The 20,312-nt window shown below is 38.9% G+C and overlaps 1 protein-coding gene across 2 annotated transcripts in view; it reads right to left on the reverse strand.

Annotated features, from left to right (window-relative positions):
- The window catches only part of UVSSA (UV stimulated scaffold protein A), a 45,149-nt gene that overhangs the window by 5,738 nt on the left and 19,099 nt on the right, over positions 1–20,312 (reverse strand). Inside the window, exons 7-12 of one of the 2 annotated variants that reach the window (XR_009418285.1) lie at positions 18,617–18,728; positions 11,111–11,288; positions 10,079–10,228; positions 5,308–5,491; positions 4,340–4,451; positions 3,473–3,815 (exon numbers count right to left, since the gene is read on the reverse strand). Coding sequence is in view for 1 of the 2 variants with exons in the window: in XM_059470053.1 (XP_059326036.1) it covers positions 4,340–4,451; positions 5,308–5,491; positions 10,079–10,228; positions 11,111–11,288; positions 18,617–18,728 (736 nt within the window). In the remaining variant the exon portion in view is untranslated. The remainder of the gene's footprint in view (positions 1–3,472; positions 3,816–4,339; positions 4,452–5,307; positions 5,492–10,078; positions 10,229–11,110; positions 11,289–18,616; positions 18,729–20,312) is intronic. The other variant, XM_059470053.1, reaches the window with a different exon arrangement.

The following is a 20,312-nucleotide window of genomic DNA, read 5'->3' on the forward strand; positions in this document are numbered from 1 at the left end:
ATTTGCAGCCCCCTAAGGAGGAGGCTCTTGGCAGCAGTGGGTGAGGGCAGGGCCACTGTGATCCAAGCTGCACACACAAAGGAAGGGGAGGATAAAGCAGTTTCCCAAAATGACAGATCTGGATGAAGAAGCCCTGCCAGTCTGTATTAGTAGCTGCTATGGACAAAACTGTCCTGTAGGAAGAACTAAGTTGAGGTTTTTCAGTGGCACAGTAGCAAAGTCCCAAGGACATTACTCCATGCAGGAGAGATGAATAAGCACAGTGATTATTATTTAGAAATGAAAATGCCAACAATGTAGCTGAGGAACTTATCTGCAGAAATAAATTCAGCATAAGCTTAAAAATAAATCTAAAAAATGGAATATATCAAATTTTTAGCAGAGTAGGGCTGGCAACACTGTGATTTCTTTTCATCAATAATATTTACTTTAAAACATGAACTGGTAACAGACATCTCCATAAAATTCTTGAGCAGGATAACATGACCCTGTTGCCATGACACCCATTTTGCATCTGAAAAAGATACCACTTTCTAAATATCCCATATTGCCTCAGATTAATTATCTAAATCAAGTTTCTTCCCCTGACAATGGCACAAGTTAATTTATCTAAACAAAATCTTGTTTTACATTTTTTAAAACCTTAATGCTTCAGAATCCTTCAGAACTCTAAGTGGATCCTGATCCTAGATGCCAGCAGAGGAAAAAGCATGAACAATTAAGACTGTGGACTGTTTAATGAAGCTGCAGTTTTTCACCTTCAATGTAGTCTTGTGTATCAAACGAAGTAGCACAAAGTGCAAAGTAAAAATGTGGCTGGAGGATGGACATCTGCCAAGGGGAAATTAAAAAAAATTCATTTCATTGTAAAGACTTTGAGCATTTAGGTTGGAAAACAGTCTAGGAAGTACTACTTCAAAAAGAACATGGTCCACACTCAGCAGAAATGCCAGAAGCCTGCTTTTTAACAACAGTAATTGCCAGTCATTTGTCACAGTTTCCCTTATGTCAGTCAGCCCTTCTTGCCTGCAGAAATTGTAACACCAAATGTCGACTCCTCTTACATAACAACTTTGTAAATACGGAGAAATAAACAGTCCTAAAGGACTCTACAAGTTCATTTATACACCAAGATGGTCACTGAGTGTGACAAACGCTGCTAACAACATTTCAGGAAGGTCAGAGGCAATGTCCTCACTTAAGAACACGGTGTTAAGGAACAGCAGAGCAATTTTCCAAGGAAAGGTTAGATCTAAACTACCATCATACATGAAAGCAAGGCCTGATTAAAATCCAACACACCAAAAAGCACCAGGAAAACCAAGCTGTTCAAGAGCTGCACAGGAGAGTTACAAAGGGAGAAAACAGAACACATACACTTGATAGATCATAAGACCTCACAGAATTTTTTTTTTTGAAGTGAGGAATACAGAAGAGCACAATTCAGATACAGGAACGATTAATCCAAGATTAAGGAAAACTGTCTAAACAGTTTATCTCCCAGTAATAAGAAGGCGTCACAGTTTAGGAACCCCGTGAATGGAGCAATTGTTTAAACACAAGGAAAAAATGCCGGCATCCAGTAGAGATGAAATGAGCATTTGAGTAAAATGAAGGAGCAATTTAAAAGCTTTTGAGAAAAATCAATAGAATGCCAGGGAAGAGCAGGCTTTTTGAGCATTGATGGGCCCCTAAAGCTCTTCATACATTGTTACTGAGTTTAGCAGCAGGGAAAAGAAAATTACACAGTTTGCAAGGGTAGGCGGGAATCGATACTGTAGTTAGTAAAGAGATGCTATTTCACATCTGAGTGGCCAGCGGCCTGCCTTCACCAGCCTGTCCTGATACCTGTTTGTTAACAAGTCACTAAGGGCTGAAAAACCAGATACTCTTCAGGGCTGACACAAAAAATAGGCACTTAATTTGCTCCTGTGTGTGAACTATGGGAAAAGGATGAATGCTGCAGATTAGCGGGTCAGGCTAATCCCAAGTGATTCACAGTTCCAGGACTGAAGACCCCAAAGCACCTCTCTGTGGACATTAGCCAGAGTTTAAAATTTTGTACTAAGATAATAAATGATCCATAATAACAATGACAGTGCTGTCAAAACACAGTCATTAGTACACAAAACATATGACCTCTATCTAACTGTTTCCCCCTTTAATCACACAAAGACAGAAACAAATCTACATCCAGCAGGAAGGAGATGCAAGAATAATTTTGGTACAATTTAACCATAAAACTGATCCCCAAATTTAAGTGTTTTTTTCCAGATTTTTCAAACTGTTTGATTGACTACATTAATGATGTTGTCAATCAAAAAATTCTTGACTGTCCAGTAGGTTCCCAGTTGTGTATTTCCCACAGCAGCACTGCTCAGAATTGCTTCAAGACCTTTGTAATAAAAAAAACCCCAAACCAAATACCACTGAAAACCAACCAACACATCCCTCCAGACCACAAGCCTCAAAACAAGCAAAAAAGAAATCAAAATGTTGATGAAAATACTCTGAAGCAGATATAAAAATAGCAAGGCAGAACAAAAAATGAAGCGGATGGAAGTATTTAGTGACATCTGGTATATGTATGGCTATAGAAACATGGAGGATTTTGTCCAAATTGAGTGCCACAGCTTGTGCAGCATGTCCCCAGCCAGATGGGATGGACCTTTGTGTGACATTTCAGCTTAACAACCACACTCAGTAACACAAGGAGCAATGCCAACACTGGTTTGGGACTAACAGACACATCCTTGTGGACCAGAGGTGAGAAGCTGACACTGTAATAAAAATAAATACTATGTCTAGCCTCAAGCAGTGGCAATTTCACAGGAAAAAAAATCAATATTTTTGAGTCCAAGTGATTTTTATACCAGAATATTAGTTTCCAGTTTGAAATTTCAACAACACCTATCAGTTTAATTTGCTAGTTTGAGTTTGTCATAACTAAGCTGGGAACTTTCCTTTTTAACACAACATCCACACTCCTATCCTGGTTTCCCTGTGACAGTCCAACAGTGTGTGTGCTGCTGGCTGGATTCCAGTTTAGAGCACTTCCTCTGCCTGGACAGGGATGGAAACTACCTGCAAATGTAGCACTTTGACACCTGCAAATACCAGAAGGTGCTCAGTAATTGCTGCACTGCTGTGCTGCTGTAATCACCAAGCACTGCCACTCAGAGATGGTCACACAAGTATTAAAGGACACTGGGTGGGTCAATTCTATGTTTAAATGCACATTCATTCCACACAGATCTTTCTGAATACAGATTCCTGTTTTGAATATATGTAACTGCTCCTCAGGCTCTCAAGAGGTTTCATTAAAAGTTCAGTAGCTTCATTAACAATATGCATAACAGTCAAACACCAAGTCAGTCAAACCTGAAGAGAGAACTCCTGCAAGGGAGTACTGTACATAATATCAAAATGCTAATGCCTATGGGTAAGTTTAATTAGAATCCAGAATACTCACCTACAATAAATAGCTCAAACCAGAGAAAACTAAGACCTGCTGAGGGAAGCTAGGTTAAAGAAAAGCTGTCCCCTCCAATTATCCACTGTGCCTTTGCTGGATAGATCCCTCTCTCCCATCTTCCTCTGCAGTCCATCAGCTGCCAGTAGCTTCCTGCTTGTAGTCCACCTGTCCATCACTAACAGGGTTTAGTTGTACTGTTGCAAGAAAGCCTTTTATTCCCCTTGGAAGTCTTCCTGCCTGGGTACTTGTTGCCTGCATTTCTCATCTACCAGTCCAGAGCTGAACCTTGGCTAAAAATGCCCGAATTATCTTGGGAAAGAAGGAGCCCTCCCCTCCACACCTGAAGGATGCAAGAAGAAGGACAATAGTTTTGTTGCCCATTCCCAATTATTTTAAAACAAAAATCCAGCACACCCTCCCAAAACTGGTGGTAACACAGTGATCCTAATAATATTATCATTATATTGCATAAATCACAACTGCCAGGGACCAGCAAGATAAGACATCTTTGCAAAAGCATAGACCAGTTACTGCCAAGCACTTCCCAGGGAACAGGTCCAACCATCCATAAAAACGTTCCTTAAGACAAAGGCTATAACTGGTCTGTCTGAGCAGTGTTGGGAACGTTTCAAAAGCCACTGGAAATAAAGCACACATGCAATGTTAATGTTATTCTGTCTACACGTGTCCATATTTATCACATAAGCAAGAACCACTGCAAATGAGCTGTAATTTAAAATCAATAGGAATGCAAATGCAAATGGGAGAATGTGCTTAGGAGCAGAACAGGTAACAGGTATTTCCCATCTCTGCCTAGTATTTTATTTTTATTCTTATTTTTCAAGATGCTATGCTGACACAGACCTGGCTGGGCTGCTTGCTTCTCAAACTTCATCTTTTCCTCTCTGGCTCTGTCCTCTGCATTTACAGGAATCCCAGAGTCATCCCGAGGAATTATCTTTCCATGGAAAGGGCACTTGAGAAAGAAATATGGGGAAAGAAAAAAAATCTCACAGTTTTTGAATGAAAAGAAAATGTTTACCTTTTATTCAAAACAGCTTAAAGGTGGAAACTGGAATTGAGCAACAGAACTACACTTGACTCCCAGTCCTCTTTAGAAAGCATCAGAATCCCATAAACATAATGTGTTTAATATATTCAGAATGTCAAAGAAATAACCTCTTTTTGAAACAAATACACAATTTCAAGAGACCAGGTAGGACATCCTAGCAAGGCTGGAACTAGGGCACCAATGCTGCATCATATATTGTTTTTTATGCTATATCCCTATCCTGTAACAATCCCATTAAAAGTACTTAAGTTTTAGATCCTTCAATCTCAGATAATAATGGAAGAACAGAGATACTAGAACCAAGTATTTAGGCAAAGTAGTTCTGCTCAGTAGTGCTCATAATTTGAGGCTGTGTAGAGTTTAGCTTTCATAAAACTTAATTTGTAAATAAAATTTCTTTGCCCGTCAAACATGTAAGTTTCTAGAAACAGTTAATCTCAAATATGCCTCTGAGGAAAAATTTTCAGCAAAGAACTATCTCTGCCTTACTGCCAGGTATTCACACATCACAGTAAGAAATAAAATCCAGATAACCTACAATGAACACCAAAAAAATTTGACAGTTCTTTAAATGTTTACAGCTTCTTTACCAAAAGGATGTTTCCCTTACAAAGCACAAATTAGCTATGAACTTCTCCAACAAAATGTTCTTCCACTCCCTTGAGCTATACTTAGAATGTGAAATGAATTTTTATGGCTGTTTTAAGGAGACCTTCTCCATACAGCAGAGACCTTGCAAGTGCTGCAACTCAGTGCCTACCTTGATCCGATCTTGTCTTTCACACAGACTTCCATCAGGCATGGGAGCTCGACATTTATGTTTCACTGGCTCAAACTTGCCAGCAAATGTTATATACCTGGTTTTTAACATTTCTGTTATTTCTTTATTTTCCACCTCTTCCTCTACCTCACTGGGTGCCCAAAATCGATGCTCAGAGGTAAATCTGCGAAAACAACAAATGAAAATTATTCACATACAAAATCATCACACATTAAAACACATTCTCAACCTGTGCTAAACTCATATGTGAAAGGAAGGGAATTACTAGTGATTTAAAAACCCCTAGGAATCTACCAGTCTTTCTTATGGCTCCTGTCTTATGAAGATATTTTTAAAATACACCAAAGCCTGTCTAGTATTGATTTCCTGTTTAACCTGCTAAGCTATTACAAGTCTTAGCTTTAGTTCATGATCTGACATTCAGAGTCAGTTATCCAATTTCTAGATTCAGTGAATAACTTTGTAATTCTGCACTTAACATTGTTCATAACAAAATACTTCTATGATTAAGCACAGATCAAGGAGGAAACAGTTTGATCTTAACGTGGCTGATCTCATTCCTGATAGCTGGACTCCTGCAGCAGCAGTGAAGCAGAAGCTGGAATCAGGATTTTGCACTAAACTGAGACCATGGGAAAGAGAAAACAATCAGCTGAGCCTTACACAGATTCTTCCAGATTCTCCCACACAGTGTCCATAAATCTGAGAAATTAGCAGGTGTTCCTCTAGGAAATTAAGCTAACCCATTGAAAAGCTATTTTAAAATTAGAGACCTTACTGACATTTACAGACAGACAGGCAAACAAAGATTTTCTCAACACCATTAATATAATTTCATATTAATATTCACATTATTTCAGCCAACAGTCTGTAGTGAAAAACAGGCAACCCCAGAGAGCAATTACCTGACTCATTTTAATTACTAATCTTAGGAGACAATGACTATCCCTCTGATGGTAAATGTTTCTTTCTCTTAATCATGAAATGAAATTAGGGTAACCAACCTAAGCTTAGGTATCTGATTTTAAGATATCTGAAGTTAACAACAACAATCCCACCCAAAATTTAAGGAAATATGAAGTTAAAGAGGAAAAAAATACAGCTCAACTAAGGGAAAAAAAATTGCAGCCTGCATGTCTGCTGCTCATGACAAGCAAGATGAAGGTACCTAGATAACAGATGTCTCAATAAGGACATAAAATTCCTAAAGGAACCCTACAGTCCCTTTCTTGCACATAGTGCTTCGACCCAATCAGTTCCAGAGTTGTTTGAGAGGATTTTCTCTGTCCATATCCAATTCCTCTCACTCTAAAATCCTTGGGTGTCATTCCTGCTTTGCTTTCTGTGCACTGCAGAGCCACACATGAACACTGGCTTCACTCATCACGCCAGTCACAGTCTGGCAAAGCACATATGCCAATACTTGAAAGAATTACTTTAAAGGGCCTGAAAAGTTTTGATTAATTTTATCTGACCAAGTTTTCAGCAGATGATGAGGGGAAAAAAAAAAAGTAGAGGAAAATATCTGACCATAGCAACCTACAACATATCTATGTGCTGGTTTTAATGCAATAGTTGGGCATTTAAACCATGTGAAGAGGTTAGAACTAGGTAAAAAAGGGATTAAGGAAAATCTGAAACATCTCTGTGATTTGCCATCATCACAAAAATGTTCAGCAAAATTCTTGTTAAACAGATTGATTCTACCTGTAATTTCTCCATCAAATACACCTCACTAGTGCCAGAGAAATGCTAACCTGCCATAAAGTACAAATAATTTCTTTGGGTAAATTAGGGGATAAAGGCAAAGGAGTTCCAGTGGAAGCTAGTTCAACAATAAACATAGTAATGTATTTCCACAGTTTTTGGTTAAACAAAATATTTTAAATTACACACTTCTGCAAAAGGTAGCAAAAAACCCCAAAAGCCCTGAGAGTATTTCTAAAAAATAAATACTATTTCAGCCCAATATTTGAACAGTACAGTATTTTAGCTCCAGAAATTATGTGGCAAGCTTATACAATAGAGAGTAAATAAAATAATGACATTAATTTCTTATTTGCTTATTTTAATGCAATGCTGAAAGCAAAACTGGCTGGCAGCTCTGTGTCACTAACCTGAAGCCACATGGAGGGGAAAGCATTCCTAAAAAAGGCACCATACAGGATTCCCACATGCATGACAATCTTACAGAATGTCTTAGTAAAATTCTAGTGTCCTTAGGTGGTCTGAACTCCCCTCACCCTCTCAATTATCAAATTACAGTCACATGAGAATGAAGAAGCATTTAAGTTGTGCATGTCAACCCCTCCAGTTAGGAAATAATTCTATTTAACAATTTCTCTGTCTCCCTTCCCCTAAATATGCACCTAACAAATGTCAAGAATATTAAAATTATGTTTTGCCCTGTGTATCATTGACCAGTACTTGGGAACTGAATTTAAAATAGCCTGATTCCTACAAATATATTAACACATATTACTCTTTATTACAAGCATATTTTCTCCCAACATGACTTAGAAGCAGGTGAGAGAACAAAGCAGTGGCAGCTCCCAAAGTTTTCTGATTTCTTGTTGTAGGTTAAGCAACATTACAAACATGCAGATACTTGTTTGAAAAAATGATGCATGTGACAAGTAAAACCTGTTTGTAAGATGGATCAGAAAAGGAACAGATAATCAACTAAAAGATGAAGAAGATCAACAACTCACTCACATTTAGAGTGCTCCTAATCCAGGTAAATAACAGACGCTTTAATGGCAATGGCACAAAAATACATGAGGAGGAAGAGGAATAAAAGACAAGTAATGGTTAACTGAAATCTAAGAGAAACCTCCTGGAGAACTGCTGCACTCTTTCAAGGAATTGATATCATCTTAATTTCTAATCTGAGAGGAAGCTTATAAAAACATTGTATAAATATAAATTCCAACCCTAGATGCTTACAGAGATCCTGAAGTAAAATGGGCTAATTGAGACATGCTAGTCACAGTCAGTGCTGCACCAGCTATTTCACTCTGCTCCTCAGAGTGAGCAGACTTAATTCAGGGAGGAGAGCAGGTGAGCCTGGAAGGTCCATGCTATCCAAAACAAGTCTGTTAAGCTGAATAGCAGATTCTACACAATTCAACACTGTGCAGCATACACTACCTTCTGCCCCCCTGAAAAAACCCAACAAAACTTTTTAGAAAATCTTCCTGGTGGCTACATTCTCACTGTTAAAATCTTAATTTATTGTAAATGCTGTGATTAAGTAAATGCACTGCTAAATAAAATGGAAACACTCTTCCCCTTCAGATTTTAAAAATTCAAATTCCATACACATCCCACATGTGTTGTCTATTTTTCAGTTTGCTTTCTTCCCCTAAAAATCTTACAGAGCAAGTTTGAGTGCATACAGAAATGCTGAAGGAGTTGGCTGATAACTACTTTAATTTTTCAGTAAGTCTATTTTATGCCTGGGGTCAATGGTATTGTGTGTGCAGTTACTTAAATTATCTTTAGTTAGATTGGCACATCTGTAGTTATAGACTGTATGGTTCAGAAGTGTGCCCTCTATTTTATTGGGAAGCATAAAAATAAAACAGTGCAGCACGAGGCAGACAGGCAGTGAAATATGCTTCTGATTTCACTTATGACTTGAATAACTCATTTGCAATGTAAAATAAGGCCTTACTACCTTTTTTGGCATTATCACAGACAAATGCTTCTTAAAGCCCTGCTGAAAATCTCTTCACAGGCTTAGAAGAACCTATACCACAGGAGATGGAATCCAAAGCCTGCAGTGACTGTGGTAAAGCACTTTTATGCACCAAATTGCATCAGTTTACAGTAATTTAACAGATATTCAGCATTTTTCAAAATCAGGTGCAGGGGCAACGATTTCCTCTTGTTCCTTTCTGCCAACATTGTTTTAGAACTGTGACTACACACTGAGGTTTTTTGTTTGTTTTAGTAAGAAAACAAACTAAGTTAAAGTAGTACTGCTAAGAATATAATAGCTTAATTTGCAGCCCAGTCAGTCGGTGATTTTTGCCCTTTTCAAGCCAGGTATGGTACACACTGATACCAAAGTTCTGGTGAACTTAAACAAAATTTATATTTACTCTGCAACCCAACTTTCATTTAAACATAGTAAAAAGGGCTTTAAAACTGACTGCTAGAAACACATTCTGATGTGTACCTTCCACCTCTTCTCCCCAGCAGTGCTAAAGCTTTCCCTGAATCAGCAGTGCTCCATGAAACCCAAAACCTCCCAGACAGCAATGGAAAGTGAAAGATCCAAATCCAAATCCTGTAACTGCCACCTTTCTCTTGTGTGACTGAATAAGCCTAGCAGCTTCCTCAGTTACCAACAAAAACACTTCCCCAGCCTTTCTCCTACCTTGCCTGCTACTTATTTAGATCCTAAAGTCTCCAGCTCAGGGAAGGTCTACCACACACTTGGCAGAGCCCTTGGCATAATGAGGTACCAGCTTAAATTGGAGTAACTGATGCCATGCTGCAAACATAAAAAGAGCAGAAAAAAAAGTGCTTTGAAGCATCAAAGGATATTTAATTAGTATCACATCTTCTCAAAACAAATAACATTTAAAGGTAGAATTTCTGACTTTGTTTATGGGTCCTACAACACAAGGTAAAGAAGAAAAGTAATTATCAAAAGAAATAGCAGTCACCCCACTGCATGACCTCTGAGTACAAGTAAATCTATCTATTTATTTAATTTGTCTTAAAAGAAAAAGAGCATTACTTGAGAATCTTCCCAGCACCTGGCTGATCCTCTCCCCAGTAGTGAAGATCTAATCCAAAAGGCATGAGGGGAGCTTTAGCTCTTTCTTCTAGTTTTCTTCTTTTACTGTCAGGATCTTCCAAGTTTGCTGTCTCAGAAAGTGCAGGTTCACTGGAGAAAATTGATGAGAAGTCAATACAGAACAACAATGACCACAACAACTTTTCCTTTTTTTTTTTGTTTTCATTAGATTTTTTATACCAACACTAATATTACCTTACAGGTACAATTATAACTACTTTTCAAGGTTGTCTCTTTTTTTCTTTAAAGGAAGACATTATGACACAACACCACACACTCTGCAGCTCACTGCATGTTCAGCTAGGGCTGGTTAACACACATCACACTGTGGGGGCAGAAACCCAGAGATCTGATGGGGGCACAGTGGATCATGCATACTGCACTCCCACAGGAGCCACAGACGTGGAACTGGAAATATCAAATTAATTCCAGTTTGCTAGGTTTTGGGGGCCTTCCTGGTCCATGCAGAAGAGTCTTTCCAGGAACATGTCACTAAACAATGACCCCAGCATTATCCACAAATCACAGCCAAATGCTAGGCAAGGCCGGAGTTTCACCAAACTTTGAACAGGATCGATAAAGTATGTCTTTGGAAGCAATGTAACATCTCCAGGCAGCACTGACAGCATAAGTCACTGGGAACAAAGAGATATTGAAACTATTTGCTAACTAAACGTTAGGACACATTGTTCAGCTACAAACAAAATTTACCCAAATAAATGGGGTGGGGGGTGTTGGTAGCAAAGAAGGGGACAGTGAATTTTCATAAAGGCCATTTACACCAAATAAGACTCCTTAAGATCCTGGTGCAATCACCAACAAAATCCCAAACACTAAACAATGAACGTAACTTCAAAACAAGATCAAGCCAGCCTTGTCAGCTTGCCTGGTTCACAAATGCTTTTCAGTGTGCTGTCATGACTAATGAACACAAGAGCAAGAGGTTTGCACAGGAATTAAAGCAAAGATGACCTGGCCTGAGGAGATGGCAGCTTTGGGAGTTTGTCTCTGAGGAGTTTCAGGGTGGCAGCTGCACAGGTTGGATCGAGCTCATCCTCGTTCCCTTTGAGCCGAGTGTGGGAGCTCAGTGGGGCTGCTCCTGTTGATGCCTTCACCACTGCGGCTTTTGGAGGGGACTGGGGTTCAAGTCCTGCAAAAAAACCCTTGATGTTTAGGAGTGATTCACTTCTCCCACCCTCACAGTCCACCCAACCAGCTCGGGGTGCGGACTACATCTTCCTGCTCTCGGTTTGTGTCAGACATCAATCCCACCCAGAGCGAAACAGAATTATTTAGAGCACATTCGTCTTCCACAGATAGTAAACCACACAATTTGCCAGGAGAAAATATCTAAGAGCTGGCAGAAGAAGGAAGTACAGCCAGAGTCTGTCCCAGAGACAGGAAATGCCTGAGCTGCACCTGAGGAACTGCAAGGCAGTACCAGGCACTGATGCTCAGCACCAGCAGCGCAGTGGTGGGGTAACTTTAATTACTTTATACAGCCAGATTAGAGACTCAGCATGGACTGCAAGGATGCAATTAGATAGGCTGAGCTGTTAGACAGCACCTGCCTCTACTTGCTGAGCTGGAGGAGCAACTCCATTAGCCAGTAGTAGCTACAAGAACTTTTCAGCCAATGATAGCTACAATTGGAAAAATATGATTCCTCACACCAACATGATCTGTCCCCTCAGAAAGCCTTTTTATGAAATAATTTATTGAAATGCAAGGTCTCATCCCTCAAGAAAATCCCTAAATTTTATACAAGAAGTCATAGTTTCACAAACCTAACACTTTCAGCAAATTATCTGAGCCTTCTTATGAAAAGTAACTAACATTTATCTAAAATGTTTTGGCCATTACTTAATTGTAACTTTTAATCTTTTGCCCAATTCTAACCAGCCCTGAAGCTGCATTCAGAAGTATTCTTGCTTTGCTGGTCATTAAATGCTAGTCATTTAACATATCATACATTAAATGCATCAGTAAATATATTAAGTAGAAAAGGAAAAGCTAATGTTTTATCTGTGGCCAGCCATCTGAGTAGGAAATTGCAAGACCCACAGTGGCAGGGAGGCTTGGTACACAAAATATTTTTATTTGAGAGAATAATGTATTTTCCATGAACAAAATTAGAACAATTTGCTGTGACCCATCTCACCACATTATAAGGTCTGCCAGTAATTCATGCTGACCTTGACTGGTTTGCACCACTCATTCCCTTTCAGCCATGGGGTGTGAGTGCACAGATGGCACTGCCTGACCAGAACCACAGGCCAAGATGCTGAGGTGGCAACCTCTGAGATCCAGCCCTGGAAATGCACTTTCCAAACACCTGCATCAGGAGCTGAGTCCTGGTGCAGGGAACACCACCCAAACCTGGTTTCCAAACCCAGGGCACTGAGAAGGACACCTGTTTAACCCAATCCCTGGACAGCCTCTCCCCAGAGACACCAACAACCCTCACTCAAAATCCAGAGTCCATCGTGGTGCTGAGCACATCTGGCACTGCTGCTCCCTCACTCACTCCTGCTCACACTACACACTAACAGAAGCTATGAACACTCTACATTCTCCAAAGTCAACAAGCCTTTAAAGAACATTAAAAAAAAAAAAAAAAAAAAAAAAACAAACCTGAAAAAAACCCACCCAAAAATATTTAAAGTTCCAATCTCTGCACTAGAAAACTGTCTGCAGAAGGACCAGGAATAAAGAAAATGATAAATAAATACAATAGGAATGGATTTAAGCAGATATCTAGGTTAAATAGCAGAAGAAATTATTTCATTACACTTATTAAACTGTGGACTTGTTCAAGAGGGAGAATGGTGCCTCCACAAAAATGTGCTTTTAAACAGCACTTCAGTGAAATAATAATGCAGGAACTTTGAATTTATGTCTCTGGAAAGGGGGCAGGGCAGGGCTCCATCTCAGTTCAGGTCACAGGCTAGAAAGGGAAAATGCCTTTCTCAGGTGCTTTAATCAAACTGAAACAGAATTAACCAAAAACATTGTTGTTACCACACTTTAGATTCATCAGTATTTGGAGAAGCAAACTTCCTTTAATGACAGAAACAGTTACAAACAGGGCCTTTGGCCCTTCTCAGTCAACCTGGTTAAGAATATGTCATAAACTATCTGTAATGCAGAATTGCTCAGGCTATATTTAGCACTTAAACTGCCTTCTTTTTCCATTTTTTTTAAAAGGAAACTTTCTGAAAAGCATTATTTAAAGTAAGGTTTGAGAGCACTTGTACTATTTACGAATAGTAAAAAAAAAAATGCAGAAGATAGCAGCTTTGTTTCACTCACCACACCTCTCATCTTCAGAGAAAATATGTGCTATGTATTAAAAGTTCCCAGAAAACCCTATTTTTTCCATTTCTTTTCCTTTGGTGTTTACAGGAAGCATGATTGCTTGCTCACAACACTGGCTTGGTTGAGGAGGAGTGGAACAGCAGAGACAAGCAGTCAGCAACAGACAGGAAAGGCAAGAGAGATAAATGGACAATGTGACATTTAGATAAAAATCACATCTGGAAGATCAATATAGGAATTCCTAAGAGTTACAAGAGCAAAATATTTTCTCATTGATTTCTTATTTTAAACTATTAACAGAAAAATAGCTAAAAATAGATAACACTAAGACATCAGTAACATCACCTCCACTGTGGAGGTTTTAAAAAGTATTTATGTATGAAAGTAGGTTTTGCTAACAAGATAAAGACAAGAGTGACCAGGCAGACAGCCCCAGCTGAATGGTGTCCATTGCCAGGGTGGGGTTGCTTTGTTTTGGTTTTAAAACATAGATGGATTAAGTACAGTTTTTAAAGTAAAATTCCTCTCCAGAATTCTGCTGTTCTGTATGGTTTGTTTAACAAGTACAGTACTGGGTTCAAACTGTGCCAATAGCAGCTTTGAGAAAGAATCATAAAAGTGTTTAAATCCCCCTTTTTGTTTAAATTGACCAAATGGCACCTATTGCCTGAAGCAATAAGGTAGCCCATGTCCACAAGATAAATCTATAGCAGGAAAGAGAGAGGCTGGGGTTTCAGCTGAAGTTAGGCTGCTGAATGCTGACATTATTGATTTTAGCTAGTTCAGCTGGCCTTGTAATTAAAATGTAAATTTGAGAAAGAGATTATGTCCTGACAGAAATGGTGGGATTAGGGGGAGATAAAAGCCCCTCAGTGAAAATTCAGAGAAAAAGCAAGCCCAGGTTTCCTCAGCTGTGTGGATTTAGACCAAATCAAGCTACTTCAGATTCACTGAGGTTTAATTGAAAAAACAGAGATAGAATATAAACAAGTATTATGGACTTCACCTTTCCTGAAAAAAAAATTTAATAATTTCTGCTCCCCATTTGCTGAATCTTAGTCAAGCCAAGTGGATGTGATTTATAATAGACACTGTCCCAGATTGTCAGGAAAATCCAGCAGTTCAGGTCCAGCATTTCCCCTCTCACTCCACTGTGCTCACAATGAAAATGCCTGCTGGTATTTTACTCAGGAAGCACAAGAAGCCTTGGACTTTGCAAAGCTTCCCAGTATTTTGAATGTAGTTATGAATGTAGTTATGTTTCATTTATGTGAAATCTTGGAATCCTTCTTTCAAAATTCAAATTAAAGAAAAAAGATAACTAGGGTAGTTAAGGAGAAGAGTTCACTAACATTACATAAACACTTACTTTGGGTTACTGGAATTACAGAATATGGTGATATAATGTTACCTCTCATTAATTAACCCTACTTACTACTGCTTTACAATCATAGCTAAGAACCAGAAAAAGACACAAATATACAGCATTTATATCAAGCCCTTTCTATGCCTTACACCCTCACCTTTTAAGCTTCTTCCTTATGATTTTGCTTCCCCTGGCCATTGCACAGACCCTCTGAGGGATACTGCTGTGGCAAACTACTTGAAAGTGTACCAGCATCTTGTGCAGTGAGTATTAATTTCCAAGAACTTTGGCAGAAATCAAGTATATCTCATAATCTGTTAAATTTTTTGGGAATTTTTTATTTACATAGAAGAACCTCTCCTGAGAACGAGGAAAGTTTCCATGACCAGCAGATCAGGGTGCATCAGAAGTATCTACAGTCAATACTTCTACTTGGATGTTGAAGTATTTTGTTGGAAGGGATGATCATGTTTTTTCATAAATGTGAAAAGTTAATCTTTATTTCAAATACTGCATTACAAACAGTTTTACTCATTTATTGTCCTAAGTGTGGCTAGGTCTCTACAGGTTCAAGCTGTGCTAAAAGAGGTTCACGTTGGATGTTAGGAAAAATTTCTTCACTGAAAAGAAGAGTTAAACACTGGAAGAGCTCTCTGGGAAGTACTGGAGTCACCATCCCTGAAGCATTCAGCTTAAGGCTCAAATATAAGAGAAATAATCTTATTAACCAGAGTAGAAATAAAGGTTTGTGACTGCACAGTCATTCCTAATATAACTTTGGATAAAGATGAAACTTGATAAGCAGCAGACTGCTTCCATGCTGACAGTCCCAAGACAGATGGGTTCCTCCATCACCTGTAAAACAGCAACAGGACTCCCCTGTCCCCAAAGCACTATTGCATGGGTACGTAATGCTTGCAATGAGACAGACAAGAACTTTGGACTAGAGCTGAGAACTGCTCCATTTTATGTGGGAAAGCACATCCCTCATAAGAGATCACTTCCCATGTGGGTCAGAGCTCAGCTGCAAGCCAGGCCAAGACCACCAAGGGCAGGCAGGGATCTCTCATTCTTTGGCATCAGCCCAAAATTCTGTTTTATGGGACAAGAGCAGTGTCAGGGCTGCACAGTTCCATCCCTTACCTCATCCACCCTAAGGTTTTATACCAATGGAACCAAGAACTGACCAGCATGTGGCTGGAATGTGGAGAATCTCCTGTAGAAAGATTTTACTTTCCCCAAAAGTTTTCCTTTAAATGAACAATGGCTCCGTTTTCCAGGGCTGAGCAATGCCAGCCATACAAGGGCAGGTCACTCATCAGTGCTCTCAGCAACATCAGTGCCCAGTGGTGAGATCTGAGCAACTGTATGAAAATTATTTCCAGTGGTGTTTCTTTTTCAGCCAAATATTCTCTTCAGCACCACAGTGTATTTGAAATGACCCTGTGGTCCCACAGGAGAGCTGGCCTCTTGTCAGCTGCAGACATCAGATGCAAGTGTAAATAAGGGTTATACAAATGGGAGGTCATTAAAATTCTGGTAATGCTAATTTGGCATGACACCTCTAATGGGTTATATCTTCACACTTCAATTATCTAATCACCTAAATTCTTTTAACAAATTTACATTTCATTTTATACATCAAGATTCAAATTGACTTGTTCAATCCTACCTCCACCCAAACTGCACCCATGCTAAATTCAATTTCTATATTTAATATCATCACCAATTTTGAGACTGTAGTTATTAACCACATAAACACACAGATGATACAACTGCATATGTCTATGTACTTATGCACAGAACTTGTCCTTCTAAATAAATTTTCCTTTTTAACAAGTTTTCAGTTCTCAGGAAAAACACAAAATTTACCTTGTTGGTAGGACACATCTTTGTGAGAGAAGTGAAAGGAAATAAAGTGATATTTAAATCAATAATTTACATGTCATGTTTCAATCCATTTCCACAGTCATGTTTTACAGCTTTCTTTTCTGGTTTACTGTATCAAGTTAATCTGGCTTGTTCAGGAAAAGTAACAACAAAAGGAAAAATAGCTTTTAACCATTCATACCTTCCACATAACACTGGGATTTTATTTTACATGGGAGGTTTGATGTTCCAGTTAGAACATTCCACTCATGCAGACTTTCATTGTCTAAGCTGTGATTTTCAGGAATTCTGAGTTATTTTCAGACCATTTTCTAAACTGGGAACTAACATAATAGTTTTAAATGGCAGTAAGTAAAGCTGAATGTCTTCAGAAGCATCAGGAATGATTACTTTCTTTCAAAATGTTATTTTTTAATGAACACATCAGATAAAGAACATCTAAGTGTGACCATTAGCTCCTACATAACCACAGGTACACAAAATGAGAGGTTTTGTTTTCTGATTGATTGACTTCTTCACTATAATGTATTTTCCTATCAGCAATAGTTTAAATACAAATTGGGAATTTCTTAATCCATTTTGATTTTTAAAATATCCCTGAGTAGATAGCAGGGTTGTTCTTTTATCCTTCCCTATAAGAAGGAATTCAAATAGCAGCCAAGTATTTGTGATACAAAGGGTGGTAAGATGCTTTATTTTGGAAAAATGTGTGTCCATGAGGAAGATGGGATAAAAGGGAAGAGGTGAATACATTTCATTTCCAGTGGAAACTGGCAAGTGCAAACAGAACTTCTGCATGTTAGAATTACTTAGGCTGCTGCTAAAAATGAAAAAACAAGTTCCAGGTGGTAGCTGCAGCCTGACTTTTATGAGGTAAACTGCAGAAATGGGAAAAATAAGCATCAACAGGACTGATAAAGCCACAGCAACAGCACCAGTCTGACACAAACACTCATGGACAAACACAGAAGCAAGACATGCTTAGAAGTTTTTTAACTTAAAGCTTTGTGATGGCAGCTACCCTTCTCCACAATATACTGAAATCTCGGGAGTCCTCAAATATACTGAGTTACACAGAAGTAAAGCTGCAGATTTACTAAGCAAGAGGTACAAAGGACAAGGAGCAATGCACTGAAGCTGAATTAAGATGAACTTTCTTCAGTAACACCACTCTCAATTTCACAAGAACACAAGTAAGTATAACTTCATTTAAAAATTATCTACTTTTACTAAGAATGCAAAATTATAGTTGGTCATCTGGTATGTGCTCTGTGGCTGTATTCTGCACTTGAAGGCTGAGCTGCATTTAAAATCTTCTGACAGCAACACCTGAACAAAAAGAGCCACCCTGCAGAGCTCTAGGCTGGCCATTCATGGGAGGAAGGGGCTGTGCAAATCCAGCTGCTACTGATGATGGAACAGCCCCTTATCCCAGCTCACCAGACTGGCACCAGCATTTGTAACATTCAGGCTCACTGCCAACCTCACCTGGCCATCCCTTCACTCCCAGTGTGTGCTCTGCACCCCTACAAGCACACAGGGTGCTGCTCCTGGCTCTAAGCTCCTGAGGAAGATGATTGGAATGGAATGGAATGGAATGGAATGAGCTGTGGAACATGATGTGTGCTCTGCACCCCTACAAGCACACAGGGTGCTGCTCCTGGCTCTGAGCTCCTGAGGAAGATGATGGAATGGAATAAGCTGCTCGTCTCAGTTGCTCCTGCCCCTGAAAGTGTTTGTTTATCCAGAGCCAACCACTGCTCTGGTGTCCATGTAAGGACTTCCTAGAGCAGGCAGAGATTACCCACACTGCTGATCACTTTATTACTTCAGCATGGCTGTTTATTTACCTTGGTGCAGCAGTAACACGCAGGATAAAGCTTGTCACAGCTGGGCAAACTCACCATATTCCTTCCGCAGGTGGTCTGGAATGTGGGGCTCATAACCTTCCTTCTCAGGGACCTCCACAAACTCATCTTCATCCTCACCCTCGTCATCATCATCCGAGGCTTTCATCTACAGAGATATTTTTGTTGGGGTTATTTTCTCTTTATTTCCATGTGAAGACTGTTTTTCATTTCCCTTCACACTGAAAATATTTTGCAATCATCCTGATAGCCCTACTGAGACTTCTCTATGTCAAAAGTATTTCCCTAATTATGTATTTAATCTTTATCTAAGATTAGGCTTTTGCTTAACATTTTATCTCTAAAGCCATTCTCTATCCTAAGGGCTTCCTTAAAGCCCCTTTTATCCAGTAAAACACATGCACTTGGTGAAGTCTGACAAAGTGTGAAGCTATAAAATAAGACCAAAAAATCTTAAAATAACATCAAGATTTTGCCTTAATGAGCGAATTACAGTCTTAACTCTTCTCATTTTGATGATTTTACTCATTTACCAGCACCCAATCTGTGGCATGTTAAATGGTATCACAAATTGTTTAAGAGTTCAAAACCAGAGCAGGCAAACAGGAGGGAAGCTGATGAATGGGCAAGCTAAAAGTGACCCCAATAAGAATATTCAGATCTGTATGCTACAGTGGTTCATTGTGTTTCTTCACAACAGCCCTAAGAATAATTTCACACATTCATTTCTTAAGTGATTTGGTACATTCCAACAATTTACACCACCAGACAGCACACACTACTCTGATAAAGACCAACAAAACAGGATTTTCCTAAATGTGCACTTGGTCTGTCTTGCAGTCTGAAATTGAGGATCTGTGAGTAGGTGAAACAAAAAAAGGAGTTCCAACTAACCAGTGTAATTCATCCACATAAGTGGATTCCCTATGTATAATTTAAGCTAGCAACTGCTGTGTATGTGCCATCAAATCTATACTTCTTCTAAGCTTGTTCCATATCTGAAAATGATTTTTATTTCCAAATTGCACATAAGCTACAAGAATCTGTGTCACCAGACATGGCCTATACTATCAGAGCTTTAAAAAGGCAAATGCCAACTATCCTAAAAAGGCAACAATGATGGAGACTTTAAGCTTATATTTCCTTTGTCCATGTTCAGAGTCACCTCATTCCCAACAACACAATTAGCACTTTATTATTGTATGTTTGCCACGTGCTTTTACAAGAAAACAGTAAAAGGTATCCACTAAATCCAACCTCAGCACAGGCTATCACTTCTTCCACTTCATTGCAGCAACCCAACTGACAAGGAATAGCATAATTTTCACTATTTTCAGTTGTGTTCTTTACTTCTACTAGTGCACCTGGCTTCTGTCAATATTCATACCAACTACTCATTGTTACAAGCACCAGAGCATACTGCAGGTTTTGCCTGCAGCAGAATTTCCCCAATCTAATTCACTACTCTAATCTTGTGTCACAGCTGAGTTCCTTTAATCACACATATACTCTGAAGCCAAAAATCCAGCAGCTAACCTTGGTTCATCAAATGTGGTTAAAAAATTAAAATAAATAATAACTTGAAAAAAACCCAGTATTTCTTTTTGATCATAATTAATTGTAAGCTGGACTGTATTAATTTCTAACAAAGAATGTTAATTGCTATTAATACAAAGACATACATTAACACATAATGAATGGATGGTAAAAGTTAGAAGTAAAATTCTACAAG

Source organism: Ammospiza nelsoni, chromosome 4, assembly GCF_027579445.1.
Source record: "Ammospiza nelsoni isolate bAmmNel1 chromosome 4, bAmmNel1.pri, whole genome shotgun sequence".
Taxonomy (NCBI): domain Eukaryota; kingdom Metazoa; phylum Chordata; class Aves; order Passeriformes; family Passerellidae; genus Ammospiza; species Ammospiza nelsoni.